The 20,917-nt window shown below is 38.5% G+C and overlaps 1 protein-coding gene across 7 annotated transcripts in view; it reads right to left on the reverse strand.

Moving 5' to 3' along the window:
* CADPS2 (calcium dependent secretion activator 2) overlaps nucleotides 1–20,917 on the reverse strand; it is a 667,593-nt gene that overhangs the window by 223,138 nt on the left and 423,538 nt on the right. For all 7 annotated transcript variants that reach the window (XM_081795061.1, XM_081795066.1, XM_081795062.1 and 4 more), the window contains one exon: nucleotides 16,747–16,886. In XM_081795061.1, coding sequence (XP_081651187.1) covers nucleotides 16,747–16,886 — 140 coding nt within the window. The remainder of the gene's footprint in view (nucleotides 1–16,746; nucleotides 16,887–20,917) is intronic.

The raw sequence follows: 20,917 nt of genomic DNA on the forward strand, positions 1-20,917 counted from the left end.
TAAATCATAGTATATTTATAGAAAGGCATATTATATAGGAAAGATTACATACACTATTACACGTATAGATCAATATGGGATATTGCATGGGCCAAGGATTATGACTAATCCAATTCTGTGCATCTGATCTATAGAAGAAAAAAGTGAACAGGATTTAGTAGCAAGACAACAGTGCACAGTATTAGCCTTTGCAGTGATCATCCTCAACTTGGCACCTTAACACATCAAGCATTTATTATTTCTCATAAACCTATCATTCACTGAGCATTACTACTGATTTGATCAGGGCTCTACATGACCCACTCCTTGACCTATGGTCAGCTACAAATTGGCTAGCCAGCTTTGTTTATTCTGTCTGGGCTCACTCATGTCTGAGACCTTGGCCAGAAAAACTGGGCTCATTCATTTCTGTTCCTCTGACAGTCAAACCCATAGGTCATCTCATGATGAAGGCAGAGAGAAAGAGAAGAAGTGAAAATGCACAGGTGCTTTTTCAAGCCTCTGCTTATGCCCAGTTTCTACTGTTCCAGGAGCCAAAGCAAGTCACATGGCTGAGCCCAACGTTGGAAGGAACAACATAGATATAGGACAAAGGATATAGTTTAGGAGGCACCTGGGTGGCTCAGTCAGTTAAGCATCAGACTCTTGATTACAGCTCAGGTTATGATCTCACAGTTCATGAGACCGAGCCCCGCGTCAGGCTCTGCACTGACAGCTCAAAGACTGCTTAGGATTCTCTCTCTCAAAATAATTAAACTTAAAAAAAAAAAAAAGATACAGGGAGTCCATTTATTGGGTCCACTTTCACAATCAACCTACCATATGTACAAATAATGCATTTTCTCAATAAGCATATCTCTTCCAATAGAACAAAAGGCAGATCTGGCTGACTAAAGAGTTTTAAATAAGGAAGGTCGTAGGCAGACAGAATGAAAGCCCACTCTTCTGGTGCAAGTAAACCAGTGAAACAATGACCAGTTCCTTCAAAATCAGGGTGCGGGGAGGGACAAAGTTAGTTGGCAGTCAGCAGACCATCTGCTCATGAGAAAGAGTAGAGAGAAAACCAATTTTCTTGGCACATCTGTACTAATGTGAGAAAACAGATAACCTAGTACTGGACCAGTACCAGGTTAAGTCAAAGTGGAAGAAATAGGACTGAGTCAGTTAAAGTGTGTTTGGGTATATGAACAGACTGATTTGGCTGAAGCTGGGGGTTTGCCTGGAGCACTAAAAGGAGAAACAGAAACATCAGATAGGGCCATATTTTTGAAGAATTTGAAGGCAAGGATATAGAATGTGAATCTCATCCCATTAGCAACAGAAAGCACTAGAACTTTTTTAGTAAAAATATAAATAGTACTCCTAAATTTCCTGATTGGTTTTGGAAAACAGGTGAATGCAGGAAGATCACTACAAAAATTATTAGAACAGGTGTTTTTGTCAGGGTAGAGACTGAATTGAGAGAAGGAATGGAAAGGGATTTTCTGTGGCAAATACTAAAGACAGCTAGGGATTAATATCAGCGAACAGAAAGTAGTTAAAGATGAACCTAAAAATCCAACTGGCAAAAAGAAGCTTGCCAACTTCACAAAGGTGGAAATATCTGATACTCAAATTTTCTGTTACCTTTCTGACTGGTCTACTGTTGTACCCTCTAGCCCACTGTCAAATTTAAAAAAAATTTTCAAAAGTACTGATATATGAAATAAGCAAAGACAATAAAAGATACATTCATAAAGACAACACAGATTTTTTTAAAATCATGAAAATAAGTTATTTTCTTCTGATTTGAATATTAATTTACTCCTAAGGATATACAAGATTCCAGGATGAGTGATTAGACATTTTAATACTCCTGAACTCTATGCTCTGTTCATGTAATTAACATGGGTATCAATTAAAGTTGTGATGATTCTTTTTTTTTTTTTTTTTAAAGTAGGCTTCATAGCCAGCATGGAACCCGATGTAGGGCTTGAACTGATGATCCTGAGATCAAGACCTGAGCTGATATCAAGAACTGGATGCTTAACCAACTGAGCCACCCAGGTGGCTGGTGATGATTCTTTTTATAATCAGAACATCCATCCATCCACCGATGCAGCTGAAACAGATTCATTAGCTATCTTCCCCATCATCGACATAATGATTTTCGGGCGTCTCAAATATGGTGTTGATAGAGAACTGTGGCTGTGAAGTTATATCCTGTCACCAATACCCATTTTGCTAAACTCTATGATCATAAAGAGAGGATTAGGAAGTATTCCTTATGACCAGATGGGATTTGTGAAAAGAATGCCAGGATTAAAATACACTGGCAGATGAGTTGGGACTACTTTTGAAGAGATTTGTTTCTGTATTTTCAGGTGCTGTTCTATCCATCCCTACTTTCCACTAACACCCATTTTCTTCCCTTTGGACCTCGTCATTACCCCCAACTCCCAATCTATTTTGCTCTCCTTGTCATGGGCTTCCAATAAGGCCAGCTTTACAGCAATAGATGTCGACCAGGTTCTTTTTAGGTATGGTCCTTCACTACTGTCAGGCTTCATCCTGTTTTCTAATTCATGTAATGTTCAGGCTCCTAAGTTTCTTCCTGTCTTGGACCCAAACCACACTCTGGCCCCTGCACAATCTTCACTCAGGTTGACAACAGGCATAGTTCTTTTGCTCACTCCCTCCTCCCTTCTGCTCCCCTCCCTGGATATATCCATGACTCTTTCGATCTCGGATGATCAAGGCACTAGCTTCTTTTTAATTTCTCTTTGTTCTTCTTTGTCAGTTGTTGGGGAGAATATTTTCATGAAATGTTTTTTTTTTGAGACAATGTAAATGGAGAAGTGTTCATGAAGTAGAAAAACGAACCCTGAAATAAATAGGACTTCAATCTGGAATTCCCATAGGAGAAAGAAAGCAAAAGTTTTACTGATTCCACAAAGACAGCATAAACAATGCTCAAATCTAGTTTTCTTTTGGCCTTTAGTAAGTATCAGTTATATAGCATTCTTGTATACAAACACTGGGATATACTCCTACCCACAGGAAGTGTTGCTGAAACTCCTCCTACAGTTCCACCATGTATCAAAGAAATGGTCAAAACAGAAAATGTTGACAGATAATATGACAAATCTACTTCCTCCATCATAGGCAAAAAATGATTAAAAAAGGAAGTCTGACTCTAGAGAATAATGACTTTGAACTTGAAATTTTTTAATTTTTTTTTTTTTAATTTTTTTTTACTTATTTTGAGAGAAAGAGAGAAGAGAGAAGAGAGAATCCCAAGCAGGCTCTGCACTGTCAGCGCAGAGTCCTTTATGGTGCTCAAACTCATGAACGGTGAGCTCCCGACCTGAGCCAAAATCAACAGTCAGAAACTTAACCAACTGAGACACCCAGGCACCCCTTGAAGTGTTTTTGAACAATACATTTCCTAATAGTCTTCAGATTTCTAGTCCTATAGAAATTGTAAATTTCTATAATTTCTATATTTCTAATTTTCTTTTGATAATAGTCTTCAGATTTCTAGTCCTATAGAAATTCCTAAATTTCTATAATTCTATAATTGTAAATCCTCTGGGGAAATAATATTTTGAAGCATATTCCAACAAACTTACAGTGGTACCAATTAGATAATGCTATAATTTGAAGTTTCTATCCCATCAATCCAACACTTATTTTGAATATAAAAGAACTGTGAACTTAAGTTCTGCATTCTGTTCTTTCTTTGGAAAAGAAAACATCCACTCAAGTATTTATTTAGCTTCTACTAAGCAATAGACAGTTTTCTTAAAAAAACTAGGTTTAAAAATGGCAGTAAGGCCACGGAAATTTCCCTACTGAAATTAGATTTGGTTGGGAGGGCTACGTTAATAGCAAATCATCCAAACGGAAGTAACATTGTAGTAATCAGATAGTCAAACAACAGCCAGTAAATAGTAACAGGTAATGATAAGAGCTTAAGAAAGAATGAACCAGAGTGCCTGGGTGGCTATGTAGGTTGAGTGACCCACTCTTGATTTTGGTTCTGATCATATCACCTCATGGTTGGTGAGCTCAAGCCCTGTATAGGGCTCTGCACTGACAGCCAGGAGCCTGCTTGGGATTCTCTCCCTCTCTCTCTACCTCTCCTGCTCGCATGATCTCTCAAAATAAACAAGAAAATAATGAAGCTAGTTAGAAGAGAAAGTTGGCAGTGAGGAAAGAAAGGCAGTATTCTGTGTGGGGTGGGGAGGATGGGCCCCTGTGCAGAGATCACACCTGACCAAAGAACTGACAGGTGCAGGGGGCAGAGGTCAGGGTAAAAGCATTCTTTAAGTGTCCACCACACTGCCAAAGGCATGTACCAGGAACCACTTGAGAACATTCATGAAGAATCCTTGGAACCCCAACCTCAATGATGCCAATCTTTCCCAGTGTTTTCATAAAACATTAGCATATTTAATTATTCAACGACACGAAGGTCTTGGATGCTATTGTAACTACAAAATACAAGTCTTTGAATCGTTAAGTATTGAGTAAGCTTTTCTCAATCCCTCTTTAAATGAAGCATGTATAAAACCAACTTAAAACACCCAACAAAATGAAAACTTACATAGTATGTAAAAATTACTGTGAACAATAACTTACTGAAAAGTGGACAAATTTTAATACTTCCAAACCGAACAGGCTGCTTAAAGCTATAGAGGATCAACACTCACCTAAAGATTTAAGAAAATTAAAATCAGCAACTGCCCTAAACTTACAAAAGACACGACTAGTTGTTTAAAATATCATGCTTTGAAAGCATCTGCCATTTTAAAAATAAGTTACACAGTACTGGGCTAAAATAAAGGGAAAAGTTCTATCTTCTTCTCACTTGCTATGAAATAATCTCCAGATGTTTTTTTTTTTTTTTTTTTTTGAGAACTTGAGCTTATCTGAGTGCTCTTACATAATATTTTCTATTTTTCTCCATGGACATACAGAAGACAAAACAAAGTTAACAGCAAAACGTACACATATGAACTACCACCACCACCTACGTCCATAATAACTGTCCAAAAAAATTAAAGCAGAGGGCCCTAATGGGGGACATAATTTTTATATTCTGAAGGAATTAAGATTTGCTATTTTCCCATATGTCTTTGGGCATCTTCTTCCAAATACAATCAAATGATGTTGTTAAACTTAGGTTTTATTATACCTCATGGGACTACAATTTTTTAAAAATAATGTTTATTCTAGTAACAACTGTTACTAGGTGATCAAGCACTTACTGTGTAGCAGGCACTGTGCTACATGCTTTCTGAGTAGATCTTATTTCCTGCTGAGGACAATCCAACTTTATGGTTGAGAAAAGTGAGGCCACGAGAAGCTAGGTATGACCAAGTTTGCATAAAAATGACAGGGCTCAAGTATGAACCCAGGTCTAACTCCAAAGCCTGTGTTCTTAACCCCCCTGTACCCTGTGCCTCTTGCTTATGGAAATGTCCTTAAAGAGAATGATATGCCTTGAAAATCATTTACCTGTTTCTATTCTATCCCAGGAATACGAACTATTTCTATTTTACTTTCCTTAAGACACCTACTTTTAGGTTTAAAATAAAAAATTGAAAGAAATTTCAGAGCTGGAAGAAAACTAAAAGTTTTTTTTTTTGTTTTGTTTTTTTAACGAGCTCAATATGCTGCTTTAAAGATGAAGCTAAGGAGGCACATGACTAAAGACCCAGAGCAACCTGTAGGCAGAGCAGGCTAGAGCCTAGGTCACCCACAGGCCAGTCCCCTCTACTACTCAGTAGCAGCCCTAATGGATGCTTGATAAGGAGCAAGAGAAAGTTGTCAGAGGTGCAGGTGAGATGGAAATGGTGCCCTTTTAATTAATTCACTTAGTTGTGAATAGGGTTTCTAAATGAAATTCCTTCAAAGACTTTACTAGGATCATATGGAGGAAAGACTGCTGCTCAGAAAGTTTCACCTTCCCTTTTAAGACCACCTTTCATCTTTAGAGCATCCTTTTGGGACAAGGCAGTAAAAAAAAGGGGAGGACGACAGCCTAGAGCCGATAAAAATGTGGTGTATATATACCACGCCCCCACACACACACAATGGAATATTACTTGGTGATCAAAAAGAATGAACTCTTGCCATTGCAACAACGTGGATGGAACTAGAATGTATTATGCTAAGCAAAATAAGTCAAAGAAAGACAAATACGTTTTTTAACTCATATGTGAAATTTAAGAAACAAAACAGATGAACATAGGGGAAGGGAAGGAAAAATAAGATAAAAACAGATGGAGACAAACCATAGGAGACTCGTAAATACAAAGAACAATCCAAGGGTTGCTGGTGGGGTATTGGGTGGGGGGATGGGCTAAATGGGTGATGGGCATTAAGAAGGGCACTTTTTGGGATGAGCACTGGGTGTTATCTGTAAATGATGAATCACTAAATTCTATTCCTGAAATCATTATTAGACTATATGTTAACTAACTTGGATTTAAATTTTTAAAAATTGGAAAAAAGTGAAGGATCCAGAATAAATAGGAAATAAAGAATGTTAACCGGAAAAAAAAAAAAAAAAAGAAAGAAAAAGGTGTTCTATGTATTCATCACCACCTGAGACCCAAGGCCCAGATCATTCTATAGCAACATTCTAATAAAATGAGGGCTTAAACAAAGTATTTAGCTGGTTGGTAATAAGACTTAATCCAAATGTTTCTCTACCATCCATTTCCTGACATGCAGTTCTGAGTAATGTTCGTCCATGCATGATGATTGCAGGATGGGCGAGAAATACTTTAGTGAGTAGAACAATCTATTATACCCCACAGAAACTAACTTCAAGGATTGACCCTCCCCACCCTTATCAAGATCAAGTGATAGTCCATCTTCAACCGTAGATTGGAACAAATCCTAGCTAACACGTACTTCTCCAAAAGATTTGTTTTAATTATTATTATTTTAATGTTCGCTTTTTTATTGAGAGACAGAGAGAGCATGAGCAGGGAGGGGCAGAGAGAGGAGACGATAGAATCTGAAGCAGGGTCCAGGCTCTGAGCTGTCAGCACAGAGCCCGACACGGGGCTCAAACTCACAAACCACGAGATCACAACCTGAGCTGAAGTCGGATGCTTAACCGACTGAGCCACCCAGGTGCCCCAGATTTTTTTTTAAAGGAATGGATTTTGAGAAGAAAAAATATGGGGCAGACAGGTAGGAAACAGAAAATACAAATGTAAGCTGTTTTGTTAATTGTTTTATTACCGCAGTAAGTTCATATAGAGAATAACCCGTACAAAACATGATAAAGGTTCAAAGATGCAGGTGTTCCTATAGGCAAGGCTGAGGTTTCAGTCTCTGGTATTTGGAATTTAGGCTGCAGTCCTTGTTCTTGGATGGATCACTGGGTGTGTGACACAGACCATGCTTTAAACCAAATTTGGCCCAGGAAGTAGACATTTCATGTGTCACCTAACTACCAAAGTTCCTCCCCACAACGCAGGGCCAGGTGGGATTGTACTTAGTATGGTCCACAAGGGTCTTCGCTATGTCCTATTTCTCCAGTGCTGAGTAACACTCCACCCAGTCCTATTCTGTCTTCTCTGATGTACCAGCATTTTTGATCATGGTGCTTTGGTTTTTGTTTTGTTTCATATTTTAAATATTTAAGATTTTTCCTTCTTTTAGTAAGTGTCTCAACCCAAACATATACCTTCTTTAGGGTTTTATCAATAGCTAAAACATTTTGGGTATTACTGTGAGCTAGATAGCTACTTTTAAGTTTGTTTATTTTGAGAGAGACAGAGAACATGGAGGTGGTGCAGAGAGAAATCTGAAGCAGGCTCTGTGCCAACAGCAGGGTGTCTGATGTGGGGCTTGAACTCACAAACTGTGAGATGATGACCTGAGCTAAAGTTGGACACTTAACCAACTAAGCCACCCAGGCGCCCAAGCCAGCTACTCTTGAAAGCACATTATACACACTAAGATACTACTTCTCCATATATGAAAAACCCACAGCTATTATCATATGCAATGGTAAAAAATTGAAAGCTTTTCCTCTCAGATCAGGAACAAGACAAGGATGTCCACTCTCACCACTTTTATTCAGCATAATACTGGAAGTCCTAGTCATGCCAAACAGACAAGAAATAAAAGGTATCCAAACTGGGAAGAAGTAAAAGTGTCACTATGTGCAGATGACGTGATACTATATACAGTAAACCCTAGAGATTCAACCAAAAAACTACTAGAACTGGTAAATGAATTCAATAAAGTTGCAGGATACAAAACTATTATATAGAAATCTGTTGCATTTCTATACACAAATAATCAAGTAGCAGAAAGAGAAATTCAGAAAACAATCCAAGTTACAACTGCATCAAAAAAAAAAAAGGCTAAAAATGAACTTCACCAAGGAGATGAAACACTGGTACTCTGAAAACTATAAAGCACTGATGAAAGAAATGGAAGAGGACACCAACAAATGGAAAGCTATTCCATGCTCATGAATCAGAATATTGTGGAGACATCCATCCTACCCAATCTACAGATTCAACACGATCCCTATCAAAATATCAACATTTTTCCTAGAACTAGAACACTGGCATTTGTATGAAACCACAATAATCTGATTTAAAACTAGACCTGAATAAAAATTTTTCTAAAGAAGACATACGGAACATTTTCTAAAGATGACTTGAAAAGGTCCTGATGATCACTAATTATCAAGGAAACACAAATCAAAACCACAATGAGGTATCCCCTCACATCAGGATGGCTAGTATCAAAAAGAAATATCAAGTATTGGTGAGGATGGGGAGAAAAAGGAACCATCATAAACTGGTGATAGGAATATAAGTTGGTGCAGCCACTGTGGAAAAACGTATGGAGGTTCCTCAAAAAATTAAAAATAAAAACTCCATACAATTCAGTAATTCCACTACTGGGCATTTACCTAAAGAAAACAAAAACATTAATTTGAAAAGACAGATGCACACTTTCTTTACTGCAGTTTTATAATAGCCAAGACATAAAAGCAACCCAAGTGTTGAATAAAGATGTGGTATCTATATCCAATGGAGTATTATTCAGCCATAAAGAATGAGATCTTGCCATTTGCAACAACAAAGATGGACTCAGAGGGTATTAAGCTAACTGAATTAAGTCAGAGGAAGACAAACACTGTATCATTTCACTTACATGTGTTATCTAAAAAAATAAACAAAGAAGAAGAAAAAAAAAAAACCCAGACTCTAACAATACAAACTCTGGGAACTGATGGTTCCCAGAGGAGAAGTGGATGAGAAGATCAGTGAAATAAACAGGATTAAGAGGTACAAACTTCTGGTTATTAAATAAATTCATGGCGATAAAAAGTACAGCATCACACAATATTGTAATAACGTTGTATGGGGACAGATGATGAATACAGTTACCGTGATGAGCACTGAGTAACGTATAGAATTCTTAAAGCTATATTGTACACCTGAAACCAATATAAGATTGTATGCTAATTACATTGCAATAGAAAAATAAAATGCTCCTCCTCTAAATAACTCTATGAGGTACGTTCTACCAACATTTTCATTTTTCAGATGAAGAAACTGAGGCAGAGAGAGGTTTTAGAACTTTCCCAAGATGCCATAGCTATTGGTGGAGCCAGGATATGAAGAGAGGCAGTCTGGCTCCAGAGCGCACGTTCCTAAGCCACACCGAGTCTTTAAATATTGGATGGTTGGTTAAGTGTCCAATTCCTGATTTTGGCTCAGGTCATGATCTCATGGTTCGTGAGAACGAGCCCTGCATTGGGCTCTGGCCTGACAGCGTGGAGCCTGCTTGGATTTTTGCTCTCTCTCTGCCCCTCCCCCACTCATACATCCTCTCTCAAAATAAACTTAAAAAAAAGTCATAGGACAAACACTGGATGGACAGGAGTCTTTCAAGGCCATCTTAAGGAAACCTCTCAAATAAATTTCCCTAATAAATTAGTTTTCCCAAATATCTGATTATCTACCGTGTGTGTGTGTGTGTGTGTGTGTGTGTGTGTGTGTGTGTGTTTATTTTTGAGACAGGGAAGGAGGAGAGGGGGAGAGAGAGGGAGACACAGAATCTAAAGCAGGCTCCAGGCTCCCAGCTGTCAGCATAGAGCCTGACCTGGGGCTTGAACTCATTGACCTTGAGATCATGATCTGAGCTGAAGTCAGACACTCAACCGACTGAGCCACCCAGGCACCCTAATGATCATCTACTGTTAATTAAAAGAAAACCTGTTTGATCTTTAGTTTGATAATTGCATTCTTTCATCATAATAGTATAACTATATCACAAAAAAAATCTATAAAATCAATAAAATTTTACCCATAGTTGTATTATTCTATTTAGTATATTTAGTGTATTTCATTTCTAAATTTTTACATGCATCTGTTTTTTAACATTACTATCAGAGTATAAACAATTCTACGATGTGTATTTTTCAAATTACTTTTCTACAAAAGCAGCCTGATGCTTCAGTCAGTCTTCATACTTCCTTTTCTTATCTTGAGAAGATTGACATGAATCCCCAAATGTCTTATCTTCTCAGGCTGTCCTCTGGGGAGCTGAAGGGACCATTCAAATGTTCTAGTCTGATGTCCCCTTTAGCAATTGATGAAACCAGGCCAGGACGGGTGCAGTGACTTATCCAAGTTAGTGACAGAACTGAGACCCAAACCCAAGTGTCCTGGGCTCGACACCTGTACTTGTCGTATACAACTCCTACCACACTGCCTTCCACCTGCACTACCATGCAGTCACGTATCTGAGGAATCAACTAAATGTCTGTAACTAATGTTCAAATTTTTCCCAACCTCCCACAATGCTCATTAACAAGCCCAAGAGCTTTAATTTATAAACTCGGTGGTAATGTTTTAAATTTTTGAATGTGTGCAAATAAAAAAACTGTATAATAAAAGGCACCAATAAAGGAGATGGAACTGGCCTATTATAATTCTGTATGTTAACTGTTCATAAAATATTTTAAATTATTCCTAGTTTTCACTGTAATTTTTTAAGAAGTGCCCCAAATTCATTAGGATAACCTATGAGTATGGTCTGGGGTTCCTGAAAGAAAATTTTACAAGACCTCAATTCTACTTTTAGTTGTTTGGCCTCACATGCTTTTAAGATGCTCAGATAGGACACTGAAGGATGCCTAAAAGCAAGAGAGCATAGTTATTTGATGCATGAAAAATAACTTAAAATGTCACTCCCTGGAGAAAAATCTCGAGAAAGCCACATTTAAGCTTAAAGTTAAAGGCAAACTAATTTATTTTTTTTTCAATATATGAAATTTATTGTCAAATTGGTTTCCATACAACACCCAGTGCTCATCCCAAAAGGTGCCCTCCTCAATACCCATCACCCACCCTCCCCTCCCTCCACCCCCCATCGGCAAACTAATTTATTACAGGAGAAATCCGAGAAGGTTTTGCAAAGGAGAAGTTAAAACATGTAGTTTAAGGATCATTAAAGCCATGCCAGAATATGTTTCTATGATTATTACATAACTAGTCATCAGTAAATTAAAATGAAAAATATAGTTAATGATTTAAATTAGCATGCAGAAAGGGACATGAATATAAGGTATCTGGAAAAACGAAGTTGTCTTGAGGGCTTATTCCTTTTATCATTCTACAACAGTTACATTCATGTTTATAAAGTACCACAGACAGACTTCTCTTCTAAGAGCTGTATTTGGAAAAGGAATCAATCATTTATTAAGAACCTAGCAAATACTTTGTCAGAGGTTTTCGCAAGGCAGTAAGAAGTAGGATTTCTATGAAATAAGAGTAAGTTGGAATGAGGTAAATTCAAATTGGGAAGGCAAACAGACCTATATATAGGTTCAAATGTCAAAACATGGCTATTTTAGACAAGGACATGTAGGAAAATCATTCTAAAAGGTCAACTTAAAGTGAGAATCAATTTTCTTCCAGGGAAAAAACAGACGTGTCCTTTCTGTAAGGCCTGGACCCTGAGAGCAAATGCCATCTTGACAAAAGTAAGATTTTTCCTCCCTTTGATCATCAGACTACCCCCCAAACTAATTGAAGATCATAAACCTTAAAATCATCAACAATCCAATTTTATTACAGCGCAATCCGTTCACGTTAAGAGCAAATGCCACGTCTGACAGCCTAACACCGCAGTCCCTGAATGCAGGGCTGGCCGGCTCTGTGGGAAAGCAGGGGATAATAATCCTGCAGCCAGCTTGGTGTCGACACCGTTCTTCCCACTGCAATCTCCACTCCTGTCTCTCCCTGGCAGCAAGAAACAGGCCCCGGGCCTTTGAAACCTTTAAGATATTAATTAAACAGAGACTTATAAATGACAATTACAAAATGTTTCAATACATCTATCTGATCAAGAAACGTTTAAAGAGCCAAGCATGACTCTGCACAAAGAGAAACAGATGTATAGGAGGACAGTGATCTGGCTAATATTTTGTCTTATAAGTCTTACCAGTTCTTAAGTGTGACAAAACTCTCCTATGGTTAGACACTCATGAGGTTTTCATTCATTTTCACTATAAAAAAAGCCAAAAACCAAAAACCAAAAAACATGTGCACGGAGACCTCAGATAGATAGACCCTGGTCTTATGCTTCTGCATGTTTGTGGCAATTTAATTTTCTTCTTTTTCCTTTTCCATTGTAGGCTTAATTGTCATAATAAATCATTCGCTTTATCTCATTCCACTTTATTGTCTGACTGAAAAAAATAACCTTTGAATTAGGAAAATGTAATTCAGTAAAAAGAGGAATAGTATTTTCTGAGATTTAAGTTAATGCTGCTACTTAGCCACTAGGCTATGCTAAAGGATAGTCCATTTGTCCTAGAACACTTCTGTCTTCCAGCTACCCAGAAAAAGCAGGAAAACAACCGCAAAAACAAATGGATATGAATTATTTAACCATTCAAAACCTACCTGGTAATTCACTTAACAGATTTATATGAGTTTATATAATTAGTTTATAGGATATATTCCAAAAGAATAAATGAGCCCTTTTTAAACAATCAAATATATGTCATGTGGTTTGGTTTTAAAAGAATGAAATCATCTTTATTTTATCCAAATTAAATGTAATTTCATTTGCATACAGTTATTCCTACTTAAAAAAACTATAATGTATAGTCATGGACTCATTACTTATCAGAAAAATGAGCTTTAGAACAGATATATTTTTCTACTTAAAAAAAAGATTATTTAAAAATGCAACAGTTGAGAACCAAACACATTTATTTTAGGTCTTTTTCTTTTTTTTTTAAGTTTGTTTCTTTTTGAGACAGAGAGCATGAGCAAGTTTAGGGCAGGGAGAGAGACAGAGACAGAGGATCTGAAACAGGTTCTGCGCTGAGAGTGGAGAGTCAGATGTGGGGCTCGAATTCACGAATGGGGAGATCATGATCTGAGCTGAAGTTGGGTGCTTAACCAACTGAGCTGCCCAGGTGCCCGTTAGGTATTTTTCATTTTAAATTACACTCTGTTCTATGTAACGTGAGTTTAGAACTCTTTACTTTTCAACTTAGGAATGCAACCTACTGTAAATTTTTTCCTTAAAACTCTGAGGAGCACACTATTATTTTCATCATCATCATTATATTAATATCCGTCCTTGACTGCACATTGTGGGAGGCAGTGGATTCAAATGGGTCTAAGAAACTCAACAGTGCAGTTGGGGCCACAAAAAATATAAAAAACATTGATAAAATATTTAGGGACCATACAGGTGCTCTACACATGTGATGAATATTCATCTATTTATATGTTCCAATAGTTCATATAAGAGATACCCATACTATTTTTAAAAGCCAATAGGTTTTTATAACCAACAACCCAGAGTATTTCAAAGTCTAGTTCTCAAAAGTGCTCTGAAGATAAAAACCCATAACCCTCCCAGTTTATTGTTTAATCCACTTGACAACTCTCTGTAAGAGAGGTTTGCTATATTTTAAAGATAAATTAATCTTTTTTTAACTTGACTTGTTTCTTTTTCAATTATTCATTATTCATGTGTTAATTATTCATTATGGGATGAACTATTGACAGAACACAATCCAGCCTCAAAGCGAAATGCTATTAATCTACTACTCATATCCTATTATTGCTTTGGCATATGATAGAGTACTTGGAAGAAAAAGGTTAGTGGACTTTCTCTTCTTAAATGTAATTAAGTTCAGTAAAATCCATTTATGAAACACTGCAGAAAAAGATGAATACAATTATAATATAGGTCAAATCATGTTTGCCCACATACATAGGGGTGATATTCAAAATATTTGTGTGTCTCCACAAGCACTGAGGAACCCAATCAGGCACTTGTAGTAAACACCTGTGCCTGCCCATGGGGATCACCTATTACAGCAGTGTTGAAAACTTTTAATTCTGATTAATTATTATGTCCAATACTGGTATTAGTTTTTAAGGAATCATTATTATGAAATATGATATCTTTAATTATGCTGAATAACATACCAACTAGGAGAACAGCATCACAGATATTTTCAGTTCTAGAATTCCTTCCTTTTACATACTATCAGCTGCAGAGACACCCAAATATCTAGTAATGTCTGTCACAATCATTTAGGAATGGTAGATAATTGATGTGGATGGATCTAAAGCATTCCTCACCTGAATCCAAGGCAAGTTCTTGGGCTTTATATGTTAAATTGAGAGACTAAGATATATTCTCTTTAGTGATCCCTTTCACCAGCAGTCTTGGACACAAGTCAACTCCAGACACATCCTGGGTGGTGGGGCGGGGGCGGGGGGGGGGGGTTCTGATTTAGTCAAGGGCTCAGAGATAGGATATAAACCAGTTCTTCTTAAGGGCAAAGGAGTGATAAAAAAAAAAAAAAAAAAAAAAGGAAAAACAAACAACAACAACAAAATCAAGTCTTGGAAGGGGGCTGGATTGTCTCACCTGCCCTGGAGCATTCTAAGGGAAGAAATTGCCAAAGATGAGAGCAGGGCTTTCTTTCCACACAAGTGAAAGGCTGCAGAATTTGCCATGTGCCTAACCTCATGTTTAATCTTGGTTCTTTGGACAATTTTAAGGCTCCAGGGGTATTCACCATGGTGCTGGACATTTGCAAATTAAGGACTCTGTTGGAATTATAATACATAGGTTCCAATTTCTTATGATGCCATTCATCAAAAGAGACCGATGTAAAAACAGCAGAAAGAAATATTATGTCCAAATCTAGGCTCTACTAATCTCTAAGCACTTTACGGCAGTAGTATTCTAACTCTCTTGTCTCAACGCGCTCTATGCTAACTGCGCCCAACTTGTCTTCATTGGCTAACAGCCCTTCCAGAACTCTTGGCCATGAATATGCTAGGTCATGTGACTGGGATGCTCTTCCTCCTCATTGCCCACCTGAATTCATACTTCCAAGTTTTATCTTGAAAGTCAGGTGTCTTGTGGGATTTTCATGACTAACATCACTATTACAGCTACTTGTATATAAGTCTGAATCCCTGACTAGCCACTTTCCTTAGGCCTGAGATGGTACCTCACTGAGGTTTGCTCTGGGTGGAACAGAGCAAGTGCTCAATACGTGCCTGCTAAATAAATCAATGGTGACCAGGGAGATGAATGAATGAGAAGAACTCTAAATATTAATCTCAAGAATTCCATCTGCATTATGAGCTGAGTCATAGTTAGACTTTAGTTTGCAACACTACACTGAGATGCCACAATGTGAGCTACCCAACTTACGGTTTCCTTTCAAAGAGCCCACCCTCTGAGCTGTTTCTCCCGTCAGGGAGACTCATTCTGACACCGCATACACTGCCCATCCAAACTAAGGAGGCAATGTAGTCCTTAGCCCCGTGTTAGTCATCCAAAGAATCCTTATCTTGTTGACTCATCAGTGAACTCCGCTACAGTGTTGGTGATTTGGCTCTAAAGCCAGAAGATGACACCTCTCTGCATAGGAATGTACTTTCTTAGACTCATGTTGGTTGCTAATCTCAAAGGGAGCCACTTTAGCGACTGTTTCTCTCCTTCGTGAAGAAAAAGATCACATGCTTTCCTAATAGCTAAAAACTCTGGGCTGTGATTTGACTGTAGCGAGCCCTACAGTGTTAATCTGAGAAAGACCGAGGTTTTTAAAAAACTCATTGTGTTCAAGAGTTCAGACTTATTACCTCACCAACTACAAGGGAAAAGGAACCCTGGAAGAGAGGACGATGGACTCTGACCCATGGTGGTCCGCAGGAGACAGGTCCTGCCCTCTGGCTTACTCTCCAGCATTGATTTAGTTTTTCACTCACATATTGGATGAACACTCACATCCCTCCCTGACAAACCTTTCACAGTGTCCTGGGTTATATGTGAACGACATCTTAGCTTTAATATATTTTATGTAAGTTTAGCTGTTGGAGAGCTGAATACTATGCTTGTTTTGACTGTTATTATATTTTGAAGAGTAGCTCTTGGAAGTTATCTCCATCCATCACTGCTCTTCATCGACATGAGTGATACAGAATACCAGTGCAATCAATTATTAATATTATGTTAGCATGCACACAGTTATAATAACTAAATACACATATATTTAGCTGTAAACGTGTCTAGGAGTGTAAACAATTAAGTTAACCTGTAAATGTCATTTTGGGGGGAAAATTTCATGATATACCTGTTCTGTCAGTAAACTGGCAAAAGTGATACATTGAAATGAGATCCAATAATTCAGGAGAAAAGCATCTTCAAGTACACACTCACCCACTATGTTTCATATGTGGTGGTTTATCCATTCGCACTGCTAATTTGATCTTTAAGTCAGAGTCCTGGCTATTTTTTGGAACTACCATTCGGTGCAACTCAGCTGACTTGGAGCTATTAGAAGTTGGGTATAATATCACCTATAAAAGACAAAAAAGAACACATTTAAGTGCACAATACAAGCTCCAAGGATTGAGACAGAAATCTTCTGTTTTCCTGTTTAAAAAGAAGGTATCATGCCCAAATGTGTCTAAACCACTTGACTCCCACCATAACAGATGGGTTTTCAATACAGCCTCATTTATCTTTTTGACAAATATGTGTTTTCATATTATCACATAACGAGTTTTCTTCCTGTGTCATTTCCTAATGAGGTAATAGCACAAAGGCTGCAGTTGAATTGACAGTTGAGAAATACTTATTAGCCACCTATAATTTCAAGACTATTCTAAACTCAAGGCATGGAAGTTCAGAAGGAAATATTTTTTGAAATTACAGATAGCATGTTTAAAAAGTAAAACCAATTATTCTAGGCAGCAAAAATACACCTAATGTTTTAATATTTGCATTGTAAGACAGCATTAAAGGAAGTCAACACAATTAGAGATGGAAAAGACCGGTATCATAGCACATTTTCTGTCCTAGATCAACACCAGAGGACTTTTTCCTGATGTTTTCATATCTATAAATACTATAAGGACTGACACAAAATAATTAAAATAAATTTTAAAATTTTTATTTATTTATTTTGAGAGAGAGAGGGAGAGAGGGAGGGAGGGAGGGGAAGGAGACCCTGGCACGTGCAAGCTGGGAAGGGTGGGGGGGGGGTAGAGAGAGAGAGAAGAGGAGAGAAGAGGAGAGGAGAGGAGAGGAGAGGAGAGGAGAGGAGAGAGGAGAGGAGAGAGGAGAGGAGAGAGGAGAGGAGAGAGGAGAGGAGAGAGGAGAGGGGAGAGGAGAGGGGAGAGGAGAGGGGAGAGGAGAGGGGAGGGGAGAGGGGAGGGGAGAGGGGAGGGGAGAGGGGAGGGGAGAGGGGAGGGGAGAGGGGAGGGGAGAGGGGAGGGGAGAGGGGAGGGGAGAGGGGAGGGGAGAGGGGAGGGGAGAGGGGAGGGGAGAGGGGAGGGGAGAGGAGAGGGGAGAGGACAGGAGAGAATTCCAAGCAGGGTCTGTGCTGTCATTGCAGAGCCTGATGTGGCGCTCGATGCCACGAACCATGAGATCATGACAAGAGCTGAAATTAAGAGCCACATGCTTAACTGACGGAACCACCCAGGCGCCCTCACAAAGTAATTATTTTTAATAAAATTTCCAAGTGATTATTTTCTAATACCACAGCTTCACAGAGCCGACACAGGAGAGACAAGCTTACTCTTCATATCTTACAGGCCGTATACAACCACACTTCATTTTATTGCATTTCACTTTATTGTGCTTCGCAGATACTGCGTTTTACAAATTGAAGGTCTATGGCAATCCTGTGCCGAGTTGGTCTGCTGGTGCCCTTTTTCCAATAGCATTCACTCACGTCACGTCTCTGTCAAGTTTCAGTAATTCTCATAATATTTTAAACTTTTACGTTGTATTTGTCATAGTGACCTGTGATCAGCGAAGAACTGTGACGTTACTAATTTAATTGTTTGGGGCATCATAAACCACATCCACATAAGACAATGAACTTAACTGATAAATTTGTGTTTTTCTGAATGCTTTACCAACTGGTTATTCCACTGTATCTCACCCTCCCCTTGGGCCTTCCTATTCCTGGAGACACAACAATACTGAAATCAAGATAATAACCCTACAATAGTTTCTAAATGTGAAAGAAGGAGTCACACATCTCTCACTTTATTTACCTTTTTAAATTTTTATTTATTTTGAAAGTGAGAGAGAGAGAGAGAGAGAGAGAGAACGCGAGTGTGCACACCTGTGCAAATGGCAGAGGGACAGAGAGGGAAAGGAGGAGAGAGAATCCTAGTCTGCACTGATAGCACAGAGCCCAATGTGGGGCTCGATCTCAAAAACCATGAGATCATGACCTGAACCATGAGATCATATCAAGAGTTGGATGCTCAACCGACTGAGCCACCCAGGTGCTCCACATGTCTCTCACTTTACATCAAAAGCTAGAAATCATTCAGTTTAGTGAGGACGGCATGACATAAGCTAAGAGAGGCTGAGGGCTCAGTCTCTTGGGCCCAACAGCCAAGTTGTCAGCAGAAAAGTTTTTGAGGGAAATTAAAACTGTACTCCAGTGAATACACAAATGATGATAAAGCAAAACACCCTTATTGCTGATATGGAGAAAGTTTTCACGATCTGGATAGAAGATCCAAGTTGCCACAACATTTCCTTAAGCCAAAGCTTAATCCAGAGCAAGGCCCTCTCTTCAATTCTAAGCAGGCTGAGAAAGGTGAGGAAGTTGCAGAAATGTAAAGCTAGCAGAGGTTGGTTCACGAGCTTTAAGGGAAGAAGCCATTTCTATAACATAAAGGTGCAAAGTAAAGCAGCTCGTGCTGATGTAGAAGCTGCAAGTTATCCAGAAGATCTAGCTAATAAAAGTGGCTACACTACACAACAGATTTTCAACGTCCAGGAAGGTGTCGTCTTAGACTTTCATAGAGAGGAGAAGCCAATTGCTGGGTTCAAAGCACCAAAGGGACAGGCTGACTCTCTTGTTAGGGGCTAATGCAGCTGGTAACTTTAAATTGAAGCCAAAGCTCATGTACCATTCCAAAAATCCTAGGGCTGTTAAGAATTACGCCAAATCTACTCTGCTTGAGCTCTGTAAATGGAATAATGAAGCCTTGATAACAGCACATCTGTGTACCCCACGGTTTTGTGGCTATTCTAAGCTGACCGCTGAGAACTACTGTTCAGGAAAAAACATTCTTTCAAACTATTACTTCTTAATGACAATGCACCTGGTCACCCAAGAGCTCTTCTGGAGATAGACAATGAGATTAATGCTATTTCCACACTGGCTAACACAACATTCATTCTGTAGCCCAAGAGTCAAGGAGTGATTTTTCACTCTGAAGTCTTATTTAAGAAACATTTTTTAAGGCTAAAGCTGCTCTAAATAACGATTACTTTGACAAATCTAGGCAAGGTAAATGGACAACCTTCTGAAAAGAAGTCACCATTTTTTTAAAGTTATTTATTTTTAGGGGAGGGGGGGGAGAACATGCACAAACAGGGGAAGGGCAGAGAGAGAATCCCAAGCAGGTTCCTCACTGTCAGTACGGAGTCCAACACGGGCCTCAATCCCACAACCCTGAAGACCTGAGCTGAAATCAAGAGTCAGATGCTTAACTGACTGAGCCACCCAGGTGCCCCGGAGTCACCATTTTAGATGCCATTAAGGACATCTACGATTCACATGAAGAGGTCAAGGTAACAGTAGGAGTTTGGAAGAAGTTGATTGCAATTCTCCTGGATGATTCTGGAGAGTTTTAAGAGTTCAGTGGAAGAAGTGACTGCAGATGTGGTGTAAACAGCAAGAGAACCAGAAGTGGAACCTGAAAATGTGACTAATTATTCCTTGAGACACAACAATATTGAAATTATGCCAATTACCCAGCAATGGTCTGTAAGTTTTTAAGCGAAATAAATCACAGTACAAATGGCTATCATCTCATCACACTTTAATAGGTAAGGAGGTACTTTTTATAGATGACTAAAGAAAGTGATTTCCTGACATGGAATCTATTCCTAATGAAGATGCTGTGAAGATTGTTGAATTGAAAATAAAGGATTTATCATATTATCTAGACTTCATTGATAAAGCAATGGCAGAGTTCAAGAAGATTGACTAATTCTGAAAGCAATTCTACTGTGTGTAAAATGCTATCAAACAGCATCGCATGCTAGAGAAATTGTTCATGAAAGGAAAAGTCAACTGACATGGCAAACTTCGTGTATCTTAAGAAATTACCAGGGTCACCCCACCCTGATCATTCAGAAATCATCAACATCAAGGCAGGATCCTCCACCAGCAAAAAGATTACAATTTGCTGAAAGCTCAGATGATGGTTAGCATTTTCAGTAGTAAGTGTTTTTTAATTAAGGTATATACTCTTTAAGTTTATGAGAGAGAGAGAGAGAGAGAGAGAGAGAGAGAGAGAGAGACACCGACCTAGTGGAGGAGGGGCAGAGAGAGCGGGAGAGAGAGAAT

This window comes from Panthera onca, chromosome A2 (assembly GCF_046562875.1).
Source record: "Panthera onca isolate mPanOnc1 chromosome A2, mPanOnc1 haplotype 2, whole genome shotgun sequence".
Classification (NCBI taxonomy): domain Eukaryota; kingdom Metazoa; phylum Chordata; class Mammalia; order Carnivora; family Felidae; genus Panthera; species Panthera onca.